Source organism: Symphalangus syndactylus, chromosome 13, assembly GCF_028878055.3.
Source record: "Symphalangus syndactylus isolate Jambi chromosome 13, NHGRI_mSymSyn1-v2.1_pri, whole genome shotgun sequence".
Classification (NCBI taxonomy): Eukaryota; Metazoa; Chordata; class Mammalia; order Primates; family Hylobatidae; genus Symphalangus; species Symphalangus syndactylus.
In genome coordinates this window covers 45,506,086-45,528,405 of record NC_072435.2, presented here as the reverse complement: position 1 = coordinate 45,528,405, position 22,320 = coordinate 45,506,086, and the positions used below count along the sequence as shown (strand labels likewise).

Sequence of the window (22,320 nt, the reverse complement as noted above, 5' to 3'; positions counted from 1 at the left end):
CAACCAAACCTCCCCACGTCAATGAAACTGCCTGTGTCAGTTTTGAGCTAAATTAACCAAATTATCTCATCAACGCTAATTGCTTTGGGTACAGAGCTCCAGTTGGCCTGTGGTATATATGTCATCTAAACTGAATGGTGCCTGCAGTGGACACTGTCTAAACTTAATGGAGCATAGAACCAGCAGCCAAGGCTCACGGCACAGATCCCCAAGGCTGTGTGAGCACCTAAGGCTGTTCTGAGTGCTTTGTGGGGTCTGTCTTTAGTGGGGTGTCCCTAGTGTGTTCCAGGGCCGACAAGGAGGGACTCCCTCAGAGGCAAGTGTCAAAGCCTGAACAGGCTGAAAGGGAGGCACATGCCTGGCTTGACCCTGCAAGGAAATACCAGTGGGGCCGTGGTGGAGAGCTCGGCCCTTGGGTGTGCGTGCACATGGTGCCTGCCAACTCTGTGGCCCGGGGGAGGTGACTCACGGCCTGGCCTGCTCCTTTGTCTGCTAATGGGCACAAGTGTGTGTGGGGAGATGGAAGGACACATCGTGTGTATGCGGCTTCTCATCAGGCCTGGGTGAGGAGGGCCTCAGGAACTCCTGGCTGCTGGGGGAGCTCTTCCCTGTGGGTGCTTTTCTCAGCCAGACCCTCCTGGGGTGAGGGACTCAGCTGGAGGAACTCCCAACCCAGGGTCCACATACTGCGTGGGTGTCATGGGAGGTGGCTAAGTGGTGGCCCAGAGGGCAGGCTGGGTCATGGAAGAGAGAGGCTAGGGGCCGGCCACCCGCCTGAGGGTCCCCAGTGCAGAAGTGTGGGTGGAGCCCAGGACAGGAGAGGTGCCCCACATGGTGGAGCCTGCCGGCCCCTCCACTGCAGCCGGGAAGGCCGAGTTCAGAGTCCCCCAACAACCGAGCACTGTGGAGCTCAGAGACCAGGGCATCACCTATATCTTGGGGGGCCAACGGGAGCATGAGGAGGAATTGTGCGGATCCCAGGATGAGAGTCCCCATGTGGGAAACAACACTTGACATGGACATTTGTGGCCTGATAGGCAGCCCCTTGGAGTCTCAGTGTAGCTCCTAAAAAAAAACCCACAGCGGGTCTCTGGTAGGAAATGTTCCTGGGATTTTAATGAGTGCAGGCCAAAGATGAGATGAGAATGGCTGAGAGAGAGGGGAACCCAAAGACACCCAACAAGCAGCAGGCCCGCTGTCAGTGTCGGCCCCAGGGAAGCCCCGCACTCCCACCACTCACCCCTGGGCGTTGCTGTCAAGGACGGAGGCTGGAAGGGGCTTGTGCACAGGTTAAGGAAATGTTCCCATGTCCCCACCCACTCTGTGGGCCAGCCCGAGAGGGTCTGCACATCGTAGACTCTGCTGTTCTTTGCACACGGGGCAGGTGTGACCCAGGGTCATGGTCCCTGCCAGGCACCTTTGTGCCCAGGCTGCAGTACTCACAGCGAGCTGGAAGAGCAGGCGGCAGTGCCAATATGGGGTCTGCTGTGAGATCTGGATCGCCTTCCGCAGCAGCGGCTTTGCTGCATCGACGGAATTCTGAAAGGAAATAGTCACGTTTGGGAATGTAAGAAAGAAAAAAAAAAACAAGGCGGCAATCAAGCTGGATTCCTTAGCAGCAGCTGTGGTGCCAGAAGGCAGTTCCTGTTCATGCTTACCAAAGGATTTTTTGGGGTTGCCAATTTACTTTATTAAAAGCAAAAAAAGATATTTTATTAGACTCACTGGCTGGGAAGTTTCTGCATCACTCTTAAAATAACTTCTCATTCAACTGGACTGAAAGTAGTTTCAGTTCAAAATTCTAAACAGTCAAATCAGATGCCAGTTCCCATCTTTCATGTTCTCAGACCAGAGAGAGGCATCGGGGTGTGAAGCACACACATTCCCTGCCACCAAGGCCACCTTACCTGTCATCATTCTGAGGTGGGAGGAAGGCAAATTTCAGCTACAACTGAAATTAGGAACCAGATTAAGAAGAGAAACTGTACAGACTTGTCAGGTGAGGAACAGGCTGATGTTTCCAACAGTCTTATGTAGAAAAGGAAGCTGCTGGCCCTCCTTAGCAGGTGGCTACCCACCAAAGCCCTGGGGCTGGGGCATAAGAGGCAGGAAAGTAATCTGAGTGTTAAAAGCCACCGGGCTGGGCACAGTGGTTCCTGTGTATAATTTTGGCACTTTGGGAAGTCGAGGCAGGATTGCTTGAGGCCAGGAGCTTGAGACCAGCCCGGGCGAGACCATCTCTACAACAAATAACAAAATCAGCCAGGCATGGTGGTGCACGCCTATAGTCCCAGCTGCTCGGGAGGCTGAGGTGGGAGGATCACTTGAGCTCAGGAGTTTCAGGCTGCGGTGAGCCGTGACTGTGCCATGCACTCCAGCCTGGGTGACAGAGTGAGACCCTGTCCTCCCACCCCGACCAAAAAACCAAAAAAAGCCAGAGGGATTCCAACTCCCGGAGCCCCAATTTACCAATGTGCCGTCATGTCTTAGCGACATGGAGAGACACTTTGCTTTCAGAAACCTTAATATGTTCTTACCTCTTGACAGTACAATTCAGACAACAGACTTGCTGCTTCAAATTTAACATCTTCGAACTGCGGGATCTAGTGACGTCCAGTTAAGGAAGTACAGACACTGCGAAAAAGGTCGGTTTGAAAGGGCCACAGCTTGGGGCTCCTACTCTGCCAAGGTCTGCAGGGCACACACGTCCCTGCCTGCCCTGAAATTCCAAGTTTTCCTGTTCCTCCAGTGAACCTTGGGCTTGCTGCAGGGCAGGGCTTGGAGCTGGATGCGAGGTACGAAGAGAAGCACAAAGAGGAGCACAGTGCCTAAGGGCAGCAGAAGGCCAGGTGGGGGACGCTCCAGGTGCTCTGTGGGCAGAGCCTCAACTCACAGGGCATGTCGGGAGGTGGGATTCAAGCTTTGACACATTCTTTTTATTTAAGTGGAGAATTCCTTAAAGGGAACCATACCAACACGGAAAGGATACTTGCTGTGATATCAACCACTGAAAGAGAAAGAAAACAAAGATTAATTCTCAGGCAAACACCTGGCATCTGGTTACTGGCTCGCTTCGGGGTTTCCATAGGTTGTCCTGAGAACAGAGGCTGCCAGGTATCCAGGTAACAAGGCGACCTGCTTGGCCTGAGAGCGTGGGCTTACTCCCCTCCAATCCAGCCAGGGGAATGGAAGCTATAGAGCCCCAGTGGGTGGCTAGGCAGGAGGGGACATGCCCTTCTGACATCAGAGGAGGGGCTGGCGCTTGGAGTCAGACCCCACAGGCCCCTGGGTAGAAGCTGCTTCAGAAAGGAACAGAGCTCAGAGGTGACCTGGCCCCAGCAAGGCCCCCATGTGTCACACGGAAGTAGGACTGGCAGTCAGAGGTCAGGCAGAGAGGAAGGACATTCAGCAAAGCATAACACGAGAAATCAGTTTCAACTGGAGAATGGGTCTTGGGGGGTAAGGTCAGTCCTTCTGAGCAAGAGGCATTTGAAAGATGCTTGGCTATAAACAAAGTCAGTCTCTCAGAGGGGAGGGAGGGGGCTCCAGGAAGGGCCGACACAGGCAGAACTGCGGGATGGCACTGAAGACGCACACCAGGAAGGCAGTTCAGACAACAGGCTCCAACTCAAGGACCGCTGTGCCCTAAAGTTCCATGTTCCAACAGGTTCCCAGGCTAGTCCAGGCCACTGACCACAGCCCATCAGACCACCCAGGGTCCCAAGCACACAAGCCTAATGCTGTCCCCGGTGACCCGCATGTGCCATACACATTCAGAGCAACCTGCGCCTAACAAGAGCCTTGGTGGTTGCTGGAAGGTGGAACTGGAGCACAGCAGGAGACCCTCACTCATCGCACTCTGTGGGAGGACCGCATGGGGCAGAGCAGCATGTGTGCCAAAATATGGGAAGTGAGGGGCCAGTTCTCCAGGAAAAGGGTGAGCAGGAGGTGCTCCAGGCACTGAAGAGCCCATAAAAAAGGCACAGAGGGCAAGGGAGGTGAGGCTGAAGCCCAATGGTCTCTGCCACTCATGCGGCAACAGCGGCCACTCCTAGCTGAGGGTCAGAATGCCCTGGTGTCACCCCCGGAGGCTGACTCAGTCAGGGGTGGAAAATGAAAGCACCTGCCCAGATGGGAGTTTTCAGACCATCCTGGATGCAGCAGAGAGTATTCACGAAGGGAGCGCGGAGGAGCCAGTGAGGCCTGGAGATCCATGGCTGGGGGCAGCCTTGGGTCTGGAGATCTCTAGGGCAAGGGTGAGCAGCAGCTGGGAATGTCACAGGCACTGGGAGAGCACAGAGCTGCATCGAGAGCAGCTACTGCCAAGACACAGGGGGCCAGGAGGACAGCTGTGGGAGACAGCCCAAGCCTCTCACACACACGCACCCACACGCAGGAGCCCAGACCACAGGCCCTCTGCCAGCCCAAGCGTCTGCCTCCTGTGGTCCCCTCTTGTGGCAGGGACAGGAGAGGCTCGGGGTCCTCAGAGTGGCGGGGCCAGCACCTGCCGTCAGAAGTGTGGCCCCAGAGGCGAGGCTCCTCAGCCAGAAGCTGTGTGTGGGGACAGTGGGAACGTGTGTGATGTAACAGAGGAGCAGAAGTTAGGGGCTTTTTTCCACAGAAGCTGCTGCATCCCACTGAGAAGCCGGGTCCAACACGAGAAGCTCTGGAAGGCCACCAACTGGAAGGGATGCCCAATCACACAGGAGAGAGGGGACTGTGACAGAGGAGCCATACTAGAGCTGGGCTGAGGTATCCTCGAACCCTGAGATTTGGTGGTTCTGATTTGGGCACCATGGGGCTGGCAAGGGGGAGCTCTTCAGACATAGTCCAGGGTGGACAGAGAGCACCACCACGCACAAGCAGCAGCCCTAGCCTGGGCGAGCAAGGTGCAAACCTGGCACCTGCAGCTAAGCCTGGCACCTGTGACAAAGCTGGCCCCACTTCTGTCACTGCATCCCAGCAGAGGTAAGCAAGGCGACCAGTCAACAGGTGAATTCCCCCACCTCCCTTTAGGCGGAGAAGCTTTCCTTTCCAGTCTGTGGCCATGGGATGCTCTCCCTAGAGCTGACGACAGCCCACACGTGCACGTCTGTGGCAGGCGGACTTCAAGAGGACATGTCCAGTCACTTCATGCCTCAAGAATTACACCCCCTTCTACAAAGCTTTGGCCTATGCCACCGAGCTTAGGCCTGTGTGGGTCCAACAATGTCTCCTCATAGCAACAGCTTTTTTTTTTTTGAGACAGTCTCACTGTGTTGTCCAGGCTGGAGTGCAGCAGTACGATCAGAGCTCACTGCAGCCTTGACCTCCTGGGCTCAAGTGATCCTCCCACCTCAGCCTCCTGAGTAGATGGGACTACTGGTGTGCACCACCACGTCTGGCTAATTTTTTTTATTTTTTGTAGAGATGGGGTCTGGCTACACTGCCCAGACTGGTCTCGAGTTCCTAGGCTTGAGTGATTCTCCTGTCTTGGCCTTCAAAGGTGCTAGGATTACAGGCATTGGACATCGTGCTTGGCCAGCAACAGCTTTGTGTCCGTTCTCCATTTGGGGCCATGATGTGGCTAACATCAATCTATTCAGCACACAGTTGGACTGGACCTCATTTCTCCTGACCCCATGGACATCTCTTGTCCTTTTTTTTTTTTTGAGATGGAGTTTCGCTCTTGTTGCCCAGGCTGGAGTGCAATGGGATGATCTCAGCTTACCGCAACCTCCACTTCGCAGGTTCAAGTGATTCTCCTGCCTTAGCCTCCCGAGTAGCTGGGATTACAGGCATGCGCCACCATGCCTGGCTAATTTTTGTATTTTCAGTAGAGACGGGGTTTCTCCATGTTGGTCAGGCTGGTCTCAAACTCCTGACCTCAGGTGATCTGCTCACCTTGGCCTCCCAACGTGCTGGGATTGCAGGTGTGAGCCGCAGCGGCTGGCCAAGACATCTCTTCTTTACAAGCCAGATATGCCTGCTGCTAACGGGCTCGCCTCTCTGCCGGCTCTGTCTATCCACGGGTGGGCTAGACAGAGAGGATCCCATCTCCCCTGAGGAAGGGGAGGCTCTCAGTGAGCACTGGTGAGCTGGGAAGTAATGTGCCCAAAGGCTCCAAATACAAGCCTTCTCTTGTGGAAGGCCTTGTCCACTAGCGTCAGTGGGTGTCAGGAGCACTGACTGGGAGCCAGAGGATTGGGTTCAAGGCGTGGATCCACTGTGAGTTAGCAACGCTCTAAGGCACTGGAGAAATTACATCCTAGTGCTTTTTAACATCCATTTCCCATGTATCTTTATCGCCCACTTTAAATACATACAAACAGAGGACATTAGATAAAGCCCCTCTTTTTGTGACCGGCCTGGGCAACATAGCGAGACCCTGTCTCTCTAAAAAAAAAAAAAAAAAAATCAGCCAGGCATGGTGGTGCATGCTGTAATGCCAGTTACTTGGGAGGCTGAGGCGGGAGGATCACTTGAGCCCAGGAGTTTGGGGCTGCAATGAGCTATGATCGTGCTGTTGCACTCCAGCCTGGGCAACAGGGCAAGACCCTGACTCTTAGGAAAAAAAGCCCCATGATGTTTGACCTTAAAGTTGTGGCTGCAATGCCTGCAGCAGGTTGACATCCAGTAGGTGCTCGGGAAACATCTGCTGAACGAACGATGGCTTTTATCCACTGGACAATGAGTAGAATTCATTAGAGGAAAGTGAGGGCTTCTGTGTAAGTGCAAATGGCCACAGAACAGAGGCGTATGCCTTTTAGACACAAAGCCCTAAATGGCATGGGATTTCTCCCTGTCTTTAAATGCCACTGCTTCTTCACTAGGACATCAATGACACCTGGATTTCTCTGTATGAGGACATACATTCTTGAAGGGCAGGATGGGCCTGGTGTCAGGGTGAGCCAGTCAATTCCCCAGGGCTATCAATCTGACACCTACTAAATGACTTGACTTTTGTATCTTTGTTAGACTTTTTTTTTTTTTTTTTTTTTGTAGAGACAGGGAAGGTCTTGCTATGCTGTACAGGCTGGTCTTGAACTCCTGGGCTCAAGTGATCATCCCATCTCAGCCTTCCAAAGCACTGGGATTACAGTTGTGAGCCACCTCACCCAGTCCTCTGTATGACTTTTAGCATATATTTGGAAATCAGAAAAATATATCCATCTCACAAATAAAGGATGTAGAATGCCTTACCCAAGGTTGCTACCTCATCTACGTGATTATTATTATTATTTTTTAAGACGGAGTCTTGCTCTGTCGCCCAGACTGGAGTGCAGTGGCGCAATCCCGGCTCACTGCAAGCTCCACCTCCCAGGTTCACGCCATTCTCCTGCCTCAGCCTCCTGAGTAGCTGGGACTACAGGCGCCCGCCACCACGCCTGGCTAATTTTTTTTGTATTTTCAGTAGAGATGGGGTTTCACCATTTTAGCCAGGATGGTCTTGGTCTCCTGACCTTGTGATCCACCCGCCTCAGCCTCCCAAAGTGCTGGGATTACAGGCGTGAGCCACTGTGCCCAGGTGTTTTTTTTTTTTTTTTTTAACTTTGTAATGCTAAAAAGTAGCTTTTATGTTTCATTCCTTAGGATGGCAAAGCAGCCAAAGTGAGAGGCTGCAGGGAGCAGGGCAAGGAGGTGACTGTCTCCATCAGCAGCCCCTGGGGTCACCTTAGGGTTCTCAGGGAAAGCAAGAGAGAGTTGCTACAGGGCCAACAGGTTTCAAATGGGGTGGAAGGGTCCAGACCAGCACAGCTCTGGTGCCTGGAGGATTCAGTCCAGGGCTGAGTGTTTCAAGGCTTCTTATTCCTTAAAACCAAAGTAACTTTAAAAAAAAAGGTTTTTTTTGGTAGTAGTTTTTAGACAAGGTCTCCCTCTGTCACCCATGGGGAGTGCAGTGGTCCTCACTGTAACCTCAAACTCCTGGGCTCAAGAGATCCTCCTGGCTCAGTCTCCCAAGTAGCTGGGACTACAGGTGCATCTCACCAGGTCCTACTAATTTTTTTTTTTTGAGATGGATTTTCGCTCTTGCTGCCCAGGCTGGAGTGTAATGGCGCGATCTTGGCTCACGGCAACCTCCGGCTCCTGGGTTGAAGCGATTCCCCTGCCTCAGCCTCCCAAGTAGCTGGGATTACAGGCATGCGCCATCACGCCTGGCTAATTTTGTATTTTCAGTAGAGATGGGGTTTCTCTATGTTGGTCTTGAACTCCTGACCTCAGGTGATGCACCCGCCTTGGCCTCCCAAAGTGCTGGGATTACAAGCATGAGCCACGGCGCTCGGCAGGCCCAACTATTGTTTTACTTTTTTGTAGAGATGGGGGTCTCGCTATCTTGTCCAGGCTGATCTCAAACTCCTGGGCTCAGGAGATACTACCGCCTCAGCCTCCCAAAGTGCTGGGATTACAGGCGTGAGCCACCATGCCTGGCCTGTTGTTGTTTTGTTTTTATAAGAGACAGGGTTGGCTGGGAGCAGTGGCTCACACCTGTAATCCTGGCACTTTGGGAGGCCAAGACAGGTGGACTGCTTGAGCTCAGGAGTTTGAGACCAACCTGGGCAACATGGCAAAACCCCATCTCTAGAAAATATACAAAAATTAGCTGGGCATGGTGGTGTGTGCCTGTCACATCAGCTACTCCGGAAGCTGAGGCAAAAGAACCACATGAGCACAGGAGGCGGAAGTGGCAGGGAGCTGAGATCGCGCCACTGCACTCCAGCCTGGGTGACAGAGTGAGACTTTATCTCAAAAAAATAAATAAATAAATAAATAAATAAGAAATAAAAAATACAGGGTTTTTGTCACCCAGGCTGGAATGCGGTGGTGCAATGGCTCACTGTAACCTTGAACTCTCAGGCTCAAGCACTCTTCCTGCTTCAGCCTCCCAAGTAGCTGGGACTATAGGCATGTGTGACTAATTTTTTTGTTGTTGTTGTTGAGACGGAGTCTCGCTCTGTCGCCCAGGCTGGAGTGCAGTGGCGCGATCTCGGCTCACTGCAAGCTCCGCGTCTCGGGTTCCCGCCATTCTCCTGCCTCAGCCTCTCCGAGTAGCTGGGACTACAGGCGCCCGCCACAATGCCCGGCTAATTTTTTTGTATTTTTAGTAGAGACGGGGTTTCACCGTGGTCTCGATCTGCTGACCTCGTGATCCGCCCACCTCCGCCTCCCAAAGTGCTGGGATTACAAGTGTGAGCCACCGCACCCAGCCATGTGTGGCTAATTTTTTATTTATTTATTTTTTTAAGAGACAGGGTCTTGCTATGTTGCCCAGGCTGGTCTCAAACTCCTGGGATCAAGTGATCCTCCTGCCTTAGCCTCCCAAAGTGCTAGGATAACAGGCATGAGCCACCATGCCTGGCCCAAAATCATTTTTTTTAAAACTACCCTATTGCTTGCAATACCTCTGGGATGGAAGCACAGCATTTAGCATCTTCCCTGGCCTCTTGCTGCTGTGTGACTGTGGCTAAGCACATTCTCCTGCAGTGGCTGGGTGTCATCACAGGTGAGTCTGAGGTGGGCGTTACCCTGTTAATTTGTTGAAGATCCAGGGAGACCTTGCTCTGTGAAGCACCAATGCAGGGCCTGGCATGTAGAAGGTGCCAATGATGCTACAATAACTGGCAATCAGGAAGTAGAAGAACTGGGGTGGGAGAGGAAGGGACCAGCTGGCACAGACCCCCAAGGAAGGGACCAGCTGGCACAGAACTGTGAGGTGATGGTTCCTAAACAGATTTCACATCCTGAAGTCAGAGGTGACTCAGAGTGAGAGGGAAGGAAATAGAAACAAAAACAGGAGGAAGCACAGATCACTTCGTGAAACTGCATAACGGCCAGCTCTGTACAAGTCTCTGCTCCCTGCAGATGGGACATGGAATTTAGCAGGACACTGTTGTGATCCTGAAGAATGAAAGAACTGCTCACGCTGGGCCTGATGAGGAGAGGCTCAGAACCGAGCCCTGTTGGGTCTTAAGAGAAAAGGAAGCATTTAATCACTTGCTGAGAAAGTGAACCATAGATGCTCAGCCTAAACCTGGATGCAGAATTAAGTATCTGACCAGCACAGTCTGGAGCTGCTTTCTAAGTCAGATGAGCAAAACCACCATTAAAAAGCAGCCCTGTTCCAACCAGAGAAAGCACGCATGGCACTGACACAGAGAACGCATGCATGGCATACGCAGTCAGAAAACACCACTGTTCAAAGAATGACTGCCTGGATTACAGAAAATAGTAAGTTCTTCCAGAGAGGCGGCATTTAGTCCTGGGTGGCTTTCAAATCAGGAAAACTTAAGAATGATGGTGCACTTCCCAGGCCAAGGGATAAAAGGGACTGTGATCAAAAGTAAGAAAGTTAAAGGGGAGGCTGGGCGCAGTGGCTTACGCCTGTAATCCCAGCACTTTGGGAGGCCGAGGCGGGCGGATCACGAGGTCAGCAGATCGAGACCACGGTGAAACCCCGTCTCTACTAAAAATACAAAAACTTAGCCGGGCGTGGTGGCAGGCGCCTGTAGTCCCACCTACTCGGAGAGGCTGAGGCAGGAGAATGGCGTGAACCCGGGAGGCGGAGCTTGCAGTGAGCCGAGATTGCGCCACTGCACTCCAGCCTGGGCGACAGAGCGAGCCTCCGCCTCAAAAAAAAAAAAAAAAAAAAAAAAAAGAATTGTCTTGGCTTAGCCTCCTGAGTAGCTGAGACCAGAGTCATGTGCCACCATGCCTGGTTAATTTTTGTATATATATATATTTTTTTCTGGTAGAGACAGGGTTTTGCTATGTTGCCCAGGCTGGTCTTGAAACTCCGTTAAGCAATCTGCCCACTTTGGCCTCACAAAGTCTTGGGATTGCAGGTGTGAGCCACCACACCTGGCTTGATGGGGACATTTAATGGATGATTCTTTCAAAGTTAGTTGACTTGATGAAGCAGATGAGTAAGTATGTTATATATCTTTCTAGACGACTTAAAATGCAGTTGAGGGCCAGGCGTGGTGACACACACCTATAGTCCCAGCTACTCAGGAGGCTGAGGTGGGAGGATCGCTTAAACCCGGAGGGCAGAGGTTACAATGATTTGAGATTGCGCCATTGCACTCCAGCCTGGGCAACAAAGTGAGACTCTGTCTCAAAAAAAAAAAAAAAAAAAATGCATTTGAGGAGACCATTAGAAACTGACATAAGCAGATAAAAGAGAAATAACCTTAAATAAAAATGTGATGACCAAGGAGGCTGGGGTCTCTTAGAGAGAAAGCAAAAGACAGTGAAAACAATAGGAAAGCTGGATGTAGCACTGAGTTCAGGGGCCAATAATAGGTTTTACCTAAGCACTATGTTAGAGAAAATTAGTTCAGTCAAGAAGAGCAGAGAGATGCCGGGTGTGGTGGCATGCCTGTAAGCCCGGCACTTTGGGAGGCCAAAGAGGGTGGATCACTTCAGGTCACTTTGAGACCAGCCTGGCCAACATGGTGAAACCCTGTCTCTACTGAAAATCCAAAAAATTAGCTGGCCATGGTGGCTCATGCCTGTAATCCCAGCTACTTCAGAGGCTGAGGCACAAGAATCGCTTGAACCTGGGTGGTGGAGGTTGCAGTGAGCGGAGGCTGCACCAACTATACTCTAGCCTGGGTGACAGAGCGAGACTCTGTCTCAAAAAAATAAAAATAAGGCTGGGCGCAGTGGCTCATGCCTGTAATCCCAGCACTTTGGGAGGCTGAGGTGGGCAGATCACCTGAGGTCAGGAGTTCAAGACCAGCCTGACTAACATGATGAAACCTTGCCTCTGCTAAAAATACAAAATTAGCCGGGCATGGTGGCGCATGCCTGTAATCCTAGCTACTCAGGAGGTTGTGGTAGGAGAATCGTTTGAACCCAGGAGGTGGAGTATGCAGTGAGGCAAAATCGCACCACTGCACTCCAGCCTAGGTAATAGGAGTGAAACTTCATCTCAAAAAAATAAAAAATAAAATAGGCTGGGCATGGTGGCTCACACCTGTAATCCCAGCACTTTGGGAGGCCAAGGCAGGTGGATCACCTGATGTCAGGAGTTCGAGGCCAGCCTGACCAACATGGTGAAACCCTGTCTTTACTAAAAATACAAAAATTAGCTGGGTGTGTTGGTGGGCGCCTGTAATCCCAGCTGCTTGGGAGGCTGAGGGAGGAGACTCGCTTGAATCCGGGAGGCAGTGGTTGCAGTGAGCCAAGATTGTGCCACTGCATTCCAGAGACTGGGCGGCGGAGCAAGACTACATCTCAAAAAATAAATAAATAAAATAAAAGTAACAATAAAAATAAAAAGAACAGCAGAGAGAATGAGCAAGGAGAAAAGTCACAAAATATTGCAAAATACTGTTATACTGGGTTGGCTCTCCGAGAAGATGCTGGAATCTCTTCAGCCATTTGCTTTTCAGAACTAGAAACCAGCAAACCACTTCTAGGCAGAGAACGTATGATTCTTTATTAAGTAGCTCTGGGGAAGGAAAGAATAAAAGTTGATAGCTCCCTGATTGGGAAAAAATGCACAATTAATAAAGAATGAAGATGAAAGAAAGCACGCTTACGTTGTAACACAAAAAGAATTCACAAACGTTGGTGGAAGGAAAACAGTATAGAAAACATCACTTTAACTAAAAGCTGGAAAAATGTTCAGCTGGGATGCGACTGACAAAAAGAACGGGATTTCCAGGCATAAAGTTGGTGTGAGCTACAGAGGGCATCATGTGGCTCAGCGGAAGACCCTTCAAGATTCAAAGTTCCATTTACAGATCAAAGGCACTTCACAAGGAGAAGGGTTTAAATTATGGGTCCAAAAGCCAAGCGGTAAAGCGAGCAATTTGCAGCATGACTGCTTCTCCTAGACAGGGCTGAGTGGGCGAAATACGACGGTACACACAGTGACTATTAGCCACTGCCAGAAACAAGCGGAACAGCCCTGGGAGACAAGGGAAGGCAGGTGGTGGGAGTTGTTCATGGAGAGAAAGGAGAGTTTCAGAACCAGGACGTCCACTGGAGATGCTGGGCCACCAGACCCCTCCCAGTCAATAAAGTCTGGTGCCTCATTTCATCTCAGCCTCATCATGACCCTGGAGAGACCCTGATACCATCTGCCAGTCTCCGACAGCTTAGGCACTCCTTGCCTTCAACCTGACCCCCTGAGTGGTTCTCCAGGCTCCCTGCCCCACCCATTCAGGCCTCTGCTCAAATGTCACTCCCATAAATAGAGACTCTCTCACTATCTCTGCCAAAAATAGCTCCAAGTCAACTCCATCCCTTCTCCCTGGTCCAGTTCTCAAGGTTCTTCCATCACTGCCTAACCTCTTACTATATGCTTATCATTTGTCTTCCTCACGAAAACCTAGGCTTATGTGGGCAGAAACTGTTTTAGCCATTGCTGATCCCCCAGCACCAAAAATAGGGCTTGGCATCCTGCATGAGCTGAACAAATATCTGTTGAATGAATCAAAGAAAAAAAAAACTTCAAAACAATAATGATGTATCATCTTGGCATGTAACCTGGTTATCACTGAGCTGGAGTTTGAGTCCAGTTTCGTCAATAACTTGTTGTGCAGCCTTGGGCAAATCACTTTACCTCTCTGGGCCCATAATGCCTCCCTTTTGAAACAAGGCAGTTGATCAAGTGAGGACTAAAGTCGCCTTCCACGCTTGGCACAATGGCTCAAGCCTGTAGTTCCAGCACTTTGGGAGGCTGAGGCAGGTGGATGGCTTGAGCTCAGGAGTTCAAGACCTTGTCTTTACAAAAAAACACAAAAATTAGCTGGGTGTGGTGGTGCGTACCTGTGGTCCCAACTACTCAGGAGGCTGAGATGGGAGGACTGCTTGAGCCCAGGAGGTCAAGGCTGCAGTGAGCTGAGATCATGCCAGTGCACCCCAGCCTGGGTGATGAAGCGAAACTCTGTCTCAAAATAAATAAATAAATAAATAAATAAATAAAAAAAACTGGCCAGATGTGGTGACTCACACCTGTAATCCTAGCACTTTGGGAGGACAAGATGGGCGGCTCACTTGAGGTCAGGAGTCCAAAACCAGCCTGACCAAATGGTGAAACCCTGTCTCTACTAAAAATACAAAAATTAGCCAGATGAGGTGGTGCACGCCTGTAATCCCAGCTACTCGGGAGGCTGAGGCAAGAGAATTGCTTGAACCCATGAGACGGAAGTTGCAGTGAGCCAAGACCACGCCACTGCACTCCAGCCTGGTGACAGAGCGAGACTCCGTCTCAAAAAAAAAAGAAAAAAAAATTATCTGGGGTTAGGGCAGTGGCTCACGCCTGTAATCTCAGCACTTTGGGAGGCCGAGGGGAGTGGATCACAAGGTCAGGAGTTCAAGACCAGCCTGGCCAATATTGTGAAACCCTGTCTCTACTAAAAATACAAAAATTAGCTGGGTGTGGTGGTGCACACCTGTAGTCCCAGCTACTCGGGAGGCTGAGGCAGAAGAATCACTTGAAACCGGGAGACAGAGGTTGCAGTGGGCTGAGATCCTGCCATTGCACTACAGCCCGGGCAACAAGAGTGAAACTCCCTCTCAAAATAAACAAATAAATAAAATAAAATAAAGTCTCCTTCCAACTTTTCAGTCTGCGAAACAAAGATTTGATCTATTCCTCAAGGCAACTTGTTAATAGCTGAGGGTGGGCTTGGATTTACCTCAGATTAATGAGTTTTTAAAATCTGAGTTGATTCTTCTCAATAATTCTCTATTCCAGCAGGACAGAGCTGGGTAAAAGGCAAAAGGGAGGCAGGGGTCTGACGGGATCACAGCGCTGCTGTGAGAAAAAAAAAACGACTCCACAGCCTGAAATTTTATTGTTTTTTCCTTACTACTATCTTTTTTTTCTGAGACAGGGTTTCACTGTCACTCGGGCTGGGAGTGAAGTGGCGTGAACACTGCTCACTGCAGCCATGACCTCTCCCTGGGCTTAGCTGATCCTCCCACCTCAGCCTCTGGAGTAGATGGGACTACAGGCCCGCGTCACCATGCCCAGCTAGTTTTTGTATTTTTTGTAGAGACGGGGTCTCACTGTGTTGCCCAGGCTGGTCTCAAACTCCTGGGGTCTAGTGATCTGCCCGCCTCCGCCTCCCAAAATGCTGGGATTACAGGCATAAGCCACTGAGCCTGGCCCTAGAAAGTTTATTAAAGGGGCCAGGCACGGTGGCTCAAGCCTGTAATCCCAGCACTTTGGGAGGCCGAGGTGGGCAGATCACGAGGTCAGGAGATGGAGACCATCCTGGCTAACACGGTGAAACCCTATCTCTACTAAAAAATACAAAAAATTAGGCGGGCGTGGTGGCGGGCACCTGTAGTCTCAGCTACTCGGGAGGCTGAGGCAGAAGAATGGCGTAAACCCGGGAGGCGGAACTTGCAGTGAGCCGAGATCGCACGACTGCACTCTAGCCTGGGGACAGAGCAAGACTCCATCTCAAAAAAAAAAAAAAAAGAAAGTTTATTAAAGGGCAGAATGACAGCCAGTCTCCCGCATTCTTTGAGGCACCAAGATGACACAAGTCAAGTTGGGTCAGGGGAGGGACTCACTCGGAAGAGGATGGACTAATGGATGGTAGAAGTCACCAGTGGATGGAGAAAAAGCAGGAGCTGCGAAATTCCCTAATACTGAAACTGAACAGCGGGGCCTGGCATCCAGAACCCGTTTCTCCTCCTCATAGGCCTCAAATGACCAGCTCCAGACTCTGGGTATCAGCTTCCCTCGTACGACACCAGGCATTATTGATGGGGGCACAAGACCCTCCAGAAACCACGAGTACCAAACTTCCGTGTCCAAGGAGAAGCATGCCCTTCCAGGTTCCTGAGAGACCAGACTTCAGACTCCCGGGGGGAATGCCAGGGGTCTCGCCTCCGCCAACCCCTACCCCAAGTCACTTTAGGTGGAAGCGTTTGGGGCTGATGCTCCCGAAGCTGAACCAGGAGGATCTAGTAGCTTCACGACCCTGTGATGTCCCCATCGCCACCAACAGGTGGGATCCTCCTGAAAACCAGACGATTTGCGGATCCTGTTGCTCCCAAGAACAGGCAACTTTCAGAGTACGGTGACGGGGCTCCTGGAGCCCTGTCACCAGAGACGGGAAATAAGGCGTGGGGGGCGAGGCCTTCGTGTCCCCTCAGAGGCTGGTGGCTTTGGGGTCCGGCAGAGGCGGGCGGGGGGGTCCAGCGGCTTTGACGGAGGTCGCGCCCCCAGGTCGCCGAGGAGCGGCCCCCGCCCGCCGCGGTCGCGACCCGTCAGCCCAGGTCTTGCAAGGAGCCCGCGACTCCTCCCTCGCGGCCCGGCCCGCGCTCACCGCCTTCTCCAGGTGGCTGCGCGCCTGCTCGCTGTTCTTGGTGTGGTGATAGAGAACGGAGCCCAGCTGCAGGTGTGTACGGGCCTCGATGCGCTGCGGCGGCTTGAAGGGGAACACGGCCTGCAGGCAGTGCACGCACAGGCGGATTTTGGGTGGGCTGGAAGTGCGGAAGTGCTCAGCGAAGCCCAGAAGCGCCAGGTACCACGAGTCAGCCGCCTCGGCCTGCGCAGCCTGCGCCGCCGCCGCCTGGGCCGCTGCCGCCGCCTGAGCCGCCATTTTGGCCTCCACAACAACAAGCCGCCGCCACAGGGAGGCGGAAGCAGGCGCGCGAGACGGGGCCGGGCTCTCCTCGCGTCTTCCGCGAGATCTGCCGCCCAAAGCATCCTGGAACATGTAGTTTGTATTTGGGATTACCGCCGCTCCGGGAAGGTGTAGAAAGGGCAACGCCGTCTGGTTATCGTGACTGGGACTTAGGCATCGCCGATAGGCTGAGGCTTTCGTTTCTGGAGGTGAAAAAAAACCCAGTCGTTCACGCAGTAATAGGGCGAGTCTGACCGACGCGGACTACATCTCCCATCAGGCGATGCACACTATAACAGGGCCCCTTAAGTGGCGCCGGAGCATTGTGGGATTGGATGAGTCTCAAGATGGACAACCGGGATGTTGCAGGTAACAGCCCCCGCCTCCCCTCAGGCGCCCGTCTGGGTCGCTGGGGCTAGGTGTCTCCCCTTACTCCTCGGGTCAGTCTTGCTGCGACCCGTGGATCCCTCGCTTCAGCCCAGGGGCAGCCCACAGCGTCGGCTTCTGCACCTCTTGGTTTCTCGAGACCCCAGACCCAGGTTGCTGGCCGCCCCCGCCTGGTTTGCTGAGGACGCACGGATCTCCGTAGAGGCCGCCACCCGGCTCGGCCCTGCGTCCCATTTCCGAAACAACCGCCTTCAGGGCTGCTCCAACCTCCGTTCCCCAATACAGCGGCAACCTTGGGCTGTCCCTGCACCCCTCTTTTCGTAGCAGCTGCCCTCTGGCCTGTGTCCCGCTTTTTGGAAAAGCTGCTTTTCCGAAGTGCTTTGAGGCTCCCTTGACACACTTTCCCGCGTCTTTTGATCCTCACTTTGCTGCAAGCCTTGGCCTTTCTACTTCCCCAGAATAGAATGCATTTGCCCATCAGCAAATACTTAGAGCGTGCTCACTGTGTGCCAGGCACTGTGCTAGGCGCTACGCATGCAGCGGTGACCGAAACAGGGCCCTGCCTTCCTGGAGGTTGCTTTCTACTGGGGTGTCAGTGCATTAATGAGAAAATATTTACAAAGACTTATGTATGAAGTGAGGTGGAGAGTGGAGGCTGCTGATACTGGGTAGTCAGGAAAGACCTTTTCTTTTCTTTTTTTTTTTTTTTGAGACAAGGTCTCACTTTGTCGCCCAGGCTGTAGTGCAGTGACACAATCACGGCTCACTGTGGCTCACTGGGTTCAGGTGATCCTCCCACCTCAGCCTCCCAAGTAGCTGGGACCACAGGTGAGCGCCACCACACAGCGAATTTGTGTATTTTTTGTGTTGCCACGTTTCCCATGCAGGTCTGGAACTCCTAGGCGCAAGGGATCCTCCCATCTCAGCCTCTTTTTGTTGTTGTTGTTGTTGTTGTTTTATTGAGACAGAGTCTCGCTCTGTCGCCCAGGCTGGAGCCCTGTGGCGCGATCTTGGCTCACTGCAAGCTCCGCCTCCCGGGTTCACGCTATTCTCCTGCCTCAGCCGCCTGAGTAGCTGGAACTACAGGCGCCTGCCACCACGCCCGGCTAAATTTTTGTATTTTTAGTAGAGACGGAGTTTCACCGTGTTAGCCAGGATGGTCTCGATCTCCTGACCTCGTGATCCGCCCGCCTCGGCCTCCCAAAGTGCTGGGATTACAGGCGTGAGCCACCGCGCCCAGCCCCATCTCAGCCTCTTAAAGTGCTGGGACTACGTAAAGGTGTGAGCCACCACACCTGGCCCGAGGAAATGCCTTTTTAAGCAGAAGACATTTGAGTTAAGACAATGAATGCCAGCTATGGGAATCCGTGGAGGGTGGAGCCTTCCACACAGAGCGGAGCCAGTAAATGCAGAGGCCGTGGTAGGATGGGCTTGTCCTTTTGAAGAATGTCAAGGATGAAGCAGAAGGGAGGGGAACCATCTGGCAGGGCCTTGAAAATGGCCTTTTAGAATTCTTTTTTTCGTTTTGTTGAAGCGGAGTTAGGCTCTGTCGCCCAGGCTGGAGTGCAGTGGCGCGATGTCGGCTCATTGCAACCTCTACCTCCCGGGTTCAAGCCATTCTTCTGCCTCAGCCTCTTGAGTAGCTGGGATTACAGGCGCCGGCCACTGCACCTGGCCAGTTTTTTTTTGTATTTTTAGTAGAGGCGAAGTTTCACCATGTTGGCCAGGCTGGTCTCGAACTCCTGACCTCAAGTGATCTGCCTGCTTCAGCCTCCCAAAGTGCTGGGATTACAGGTGTGAGTCACTATGCCCGGCTCAGACTTTTAAAATTTGGATTTTATTCTGAGTCCCATGGGGAACCTCTGAGGTGTCTTCCCTGTCTCCATGCTATCACTCTAGTCTGAAGACATCGTTTTCTGTTGCTTGGAGCCAGTGAGCCTCCCTGATCTTGTTGCCTATGGATTCTCCGGCCAGAATGATTACCTAGTAGCCAGGATGAAAATAAAAAGACCCTGTGGATATTGGCCAGGTGTGGTGATCCATGCCTAAAATCTCAGCACTTTGGGAGGCTTAAATTGGAGGCTCCCTTGAGGACAAGAGTTGAAGATTAGCCTGGGCAACATAGCAAGAACCTGTCTCTACAAAAAATGAAAGAAAATAGCTATGCCTGGTGGAGTGTGCCTGTAGTCTATCCACTCAGGTGGCTGAGGTGAGAGAATCTCTAGAGCCCAGGAGTTTGAGGGTGCAGTGAGCTATGATCATGCAACTGCACTCTGGCCTGGGCAACTCAGCGAGACCCTGTCTCAAACAAACAAACAAAAAAAAAGCGGCTGGGCGCGGTGGCTCACGCCTGTAATCCTAGCACTTTGGGAGGCCGAGTTGGGTGGATCACTTGAGGTCAGGAATTCGAGACCAGCCTGGCCAACATGGTGAAGCCCCATCTCTAGTAAAAATACGAAAAAATTAGCCAGGCGTGGGGGCAGATGCCCATAGTCCCAGCTACTCGGGAGGCTGAGGCTGGAGAATCGCTGGCACTCTGGAGGTGGAGGTTGCAGTGAGCCAAGATCGTGCCATTGCACTCCAGCCTGGGGGAAAAGAGCAATACTTCATCTCAAAAAAAAAAAAAAAAAAGGCTGGGTTCGGTGGCTCATGCCTGTAATCCCAGCATTTTGAGAGGCTTAAATGGGAGGCTCCCTTGAGGACAGGAGTTCGAGACCAGCCTGGACAACATGGCGAAACCCTAACTCTACTAAAAATATAAAAATTAGCCAGGTGTGGTGGCTCACGCCTGTAATCCCAGCTACTCAGGAGGCTGAGGCAGGAGAATCGCTTGAACCTGGGAGGTGGAGGTTGCAGTGAGCCGAGATGGTGCCACTGCATTCCATCTTGGCTGACAGAGTAAGAGTCTGCCTCAAAAAAAAAAAAAAAAAAAAAAGCCAGTGGGGCATGGTGGCTCATGCCTATAAATCCCAGTACTTTGGGAGGCCAAGGTGGAAAGAATGTTTGAGACCAGCCTGGGCACTATAGCAAGACCTCATCTCTATGAAAAAATTTAAAAATTAGCCAAGTGAGGTGGTGCATGCCTGTAATCCCGGCTATTCAGGAGGCTGAGGTGGGAGGATCGCTTGAGCTGGGGTGGCGGAGGCTGCAGTGAGCTGAGATCACACCACTGCACTCCAGCCTGGGAAACAGAGCCAGACCCTGTCTCAAAAAAAAAAAAAGACCCAATGGATCTTGTCATTCTTCATCTTAGCGCTTCTCCATCACTCCCCAAAGCCCTTATAATAAAGCACAGATGCTCTGACATGCCCCACCTCTGCCTTTCCCTGGAGCAGGCCCCTCTGACCATGCTGGGCACTTGCTGCTCCTTGGATGTACCAGGCTTCTTCCTGCCTTGAGCTTTCACACCTGCTCCTTCCTCTGCCCAGATCATCTCCCATTTGGCTTTTCATGACGCTGGCTTCTTATTTGATTTTTCTGGTTTAAATGTCTCCTCTAGTGTTTATTTTCTGGCTGCCCTACCTGTATATGTACTCTCCTGTTACTATTTTTCACCCTTTTTGGGTTTTCAGCAGAGCTCTTACCACATTGTGCAGTTACTTTTTTTTTTTGAGACAGAGTCTTGCTCTGTTGCCAGGCTGGAGTGCAGTGGCACCCTGGTTCAAGCAATTCTCCTGCCTCGGCCTCCCTAGTAGCTGGGGTTACAGGCACATGCCACCATGCCCAGCTAATTTTTGTATTTTTAGTAGAGATGGGGTTTCACCATGTTGGCCAGGCTGGTCTCAATCTCATGACCTCAGGTGATCTGCCTGCCCCTGCCTCCCAAAGTGCTGGGATTGCAGGCACAAGCCTCCACATCGGCCCAAAAGTTACTTTTTTATTATGGGTCTATTGTTTTCCCAGCCCGAAGCGAGTCCCACATGGGTAGAGACCTGCGCTGTCTTGCATAGCACCTAGTAAGTACAGGGTATAGTATGCAGCAGGCACTCTGTAAGTGTTGGATGCTGAATAAATGAACTAATAGACATATAAATTAATCTGAACAGCAGTTGCTCTCTGGCCTGTCACAGCTTCTTGGGGTGTTTGTGGAATGAAGGTGATTTCTGACGTACTCCTTTTCCCTCCCCAGGAAAGGCTAACCGGTGGTTTGGGGTTGCTCCCCCTAAATCTGGAAAAATGAACATGAACATCCTTCACCAGGAAGAGCTCATCGCTCAGAAGAAACGGGAAATTGAAGCCAAAATGGAACAGAAAGCCAAGCAGAATCAGGTGGCCAGCCCTCAGCCCCCACATCCTGGCGAGTAAGTGCCTGCTGGGGCCTGGATGGGAGTCTTTGAGGGTCACCAGCACAGGGTTTGGCTTGTGAAGGCAGTCAGCATGTGCTTGCACCCAGCCATAGCCTGATGATCCAAGGAATGACCCAGATGCCCTTGGGAGGCTCACTGTGGCAAGAGAGAAATGAGGGGTATGTGGGAGCCCAGAGGACAGCCTGCCAACTCATCCACTCAGCAGTTATTTACTGCCAGACAGCTGTGGTGCAGAGGGAAGGGGTATAACAGTAAAAATCTCTGCCTTGAGTCCAGGTGTGCTGCCTCACACCTGTAATCTCAGCACTTTGGGAGGCTGAGGCAGAGAATCACTAGAGGCCGGGAGTTTGAGACCAGCTTTGCCAACGTAGTGAAACCCCATGTCTACTAAAAAATACAAAAAATTAGCTGGGCATTGTGGCACGTGCCTGTAGTCCCAGCTGCTCAGGAGGCTGAGGCACGAGAATCTCGGATCTGGGAGGCAAAGGTTGCAGTGAGTTGAGATCATGCCACTGTACACCACCTTGGGCCATAGAGTGAGACTCTGTCCCAAAAAAAAAAAAAAAAAAAAACCTCTGCTCTTATGGGGTCACAAACTACTAGCAAAGGGATGCAGGTGCCGCCTCAGAGCTCCTGGAAGATAACACGAGGCAGTGTGTTCCCAGGCCCCGTGGCCACAGTAAGGCCACAGAGAAGCTTTGCATCCTGAAAGCCCAGATGGAACCGGCCCACTGAGGAAGCAGAGAAAGGCCTGCCCAGCAGAGGGCAGGAAGGGGAGAGAGCCCATATGTGGAGGGCCAGCCTAAGCTGCTGTACCAAAGGGGCTGTCCCTTAGTGAGTGGCAGGTGGATGATAGCTTAGCAAGGGTTTCCACTTGCCTGTCCTGAGAAACACTGAGGGCACCAAGGGTTTTGATCAAGGGGTGATGTGATGAGGGTGACCAGATCCAAGCTTTTCAGGCTGAAGGTTGATAATCTGAGAGGCAGGCCCCTTCGTCTGGGGTCTGGAGTGTAGAGTGTGTTAACCTTCCCCAAGGCCTTGTCCCAGCT

At 52.0% G+C, this 22,320-nt stretch overlaps 2 protein-coding genes across 4 annotated transcripts in view; one reads left to right on the top strand and one right to left on the bottom strand.

The window, feature by feature from the left end:
• Nucleotides 1–16,660, bottom strand: part of MAU2 (MAU2 sister chromatid cohesion factor) — a 37,232-nt gene extending 20,572 nt beyond the window's left edge. The window contains exons 1-4 of one of the 3 annotated variants that reach the window (XR_008650115.2): nt 16,278–16,660; nt 2,990–3,007; nt 2,538–2,603; nt 1,444–1,539 (exon numbers count right to left, since the gene is read on the bottom strand). Coding sequence is in view for 2 of the 3 variants with exons in the window: in XM_055237398.2 (XP_055093373.1) it covers nt 1,444–1,539; nt 2,538–2,603; nt 2,990–3,007; nt 16,278–16,553 (456 nt within the window). In the remaining variant the exon portion in view is untranslated. The remainder of the gene's footprint in view (nt 1–1,443; nt 1,540–2,537; nt 2,604–2,989; nt 3,008–16,277) is intronic. The other 2 variants (XM_055237398.2, XM_055237397.2) reach the window with 2 other exon arrangements.
• SUGP1 (SURP and G-patch domain containing 1) overlaps nt 16,539–22,320 on the top strand; it is a 47,600-nt gene continuing 41,818 nt past the window's right edge. The window contains exons 1-2 of the mRNA XM_055237396.2: nt 16,539–16,946; nt 21,094–21,265. Coding sequence (XP_055093371.1) covers nt 16,913–16,946; nt 21,094–21,265 — 206 coding nt within the window. The 5' untranslated portion in view covers nt 16,539–16,912. The remainder of the gene's footprint in view (nt 16,947–21,093; nt 21,266–22,320) is intronic.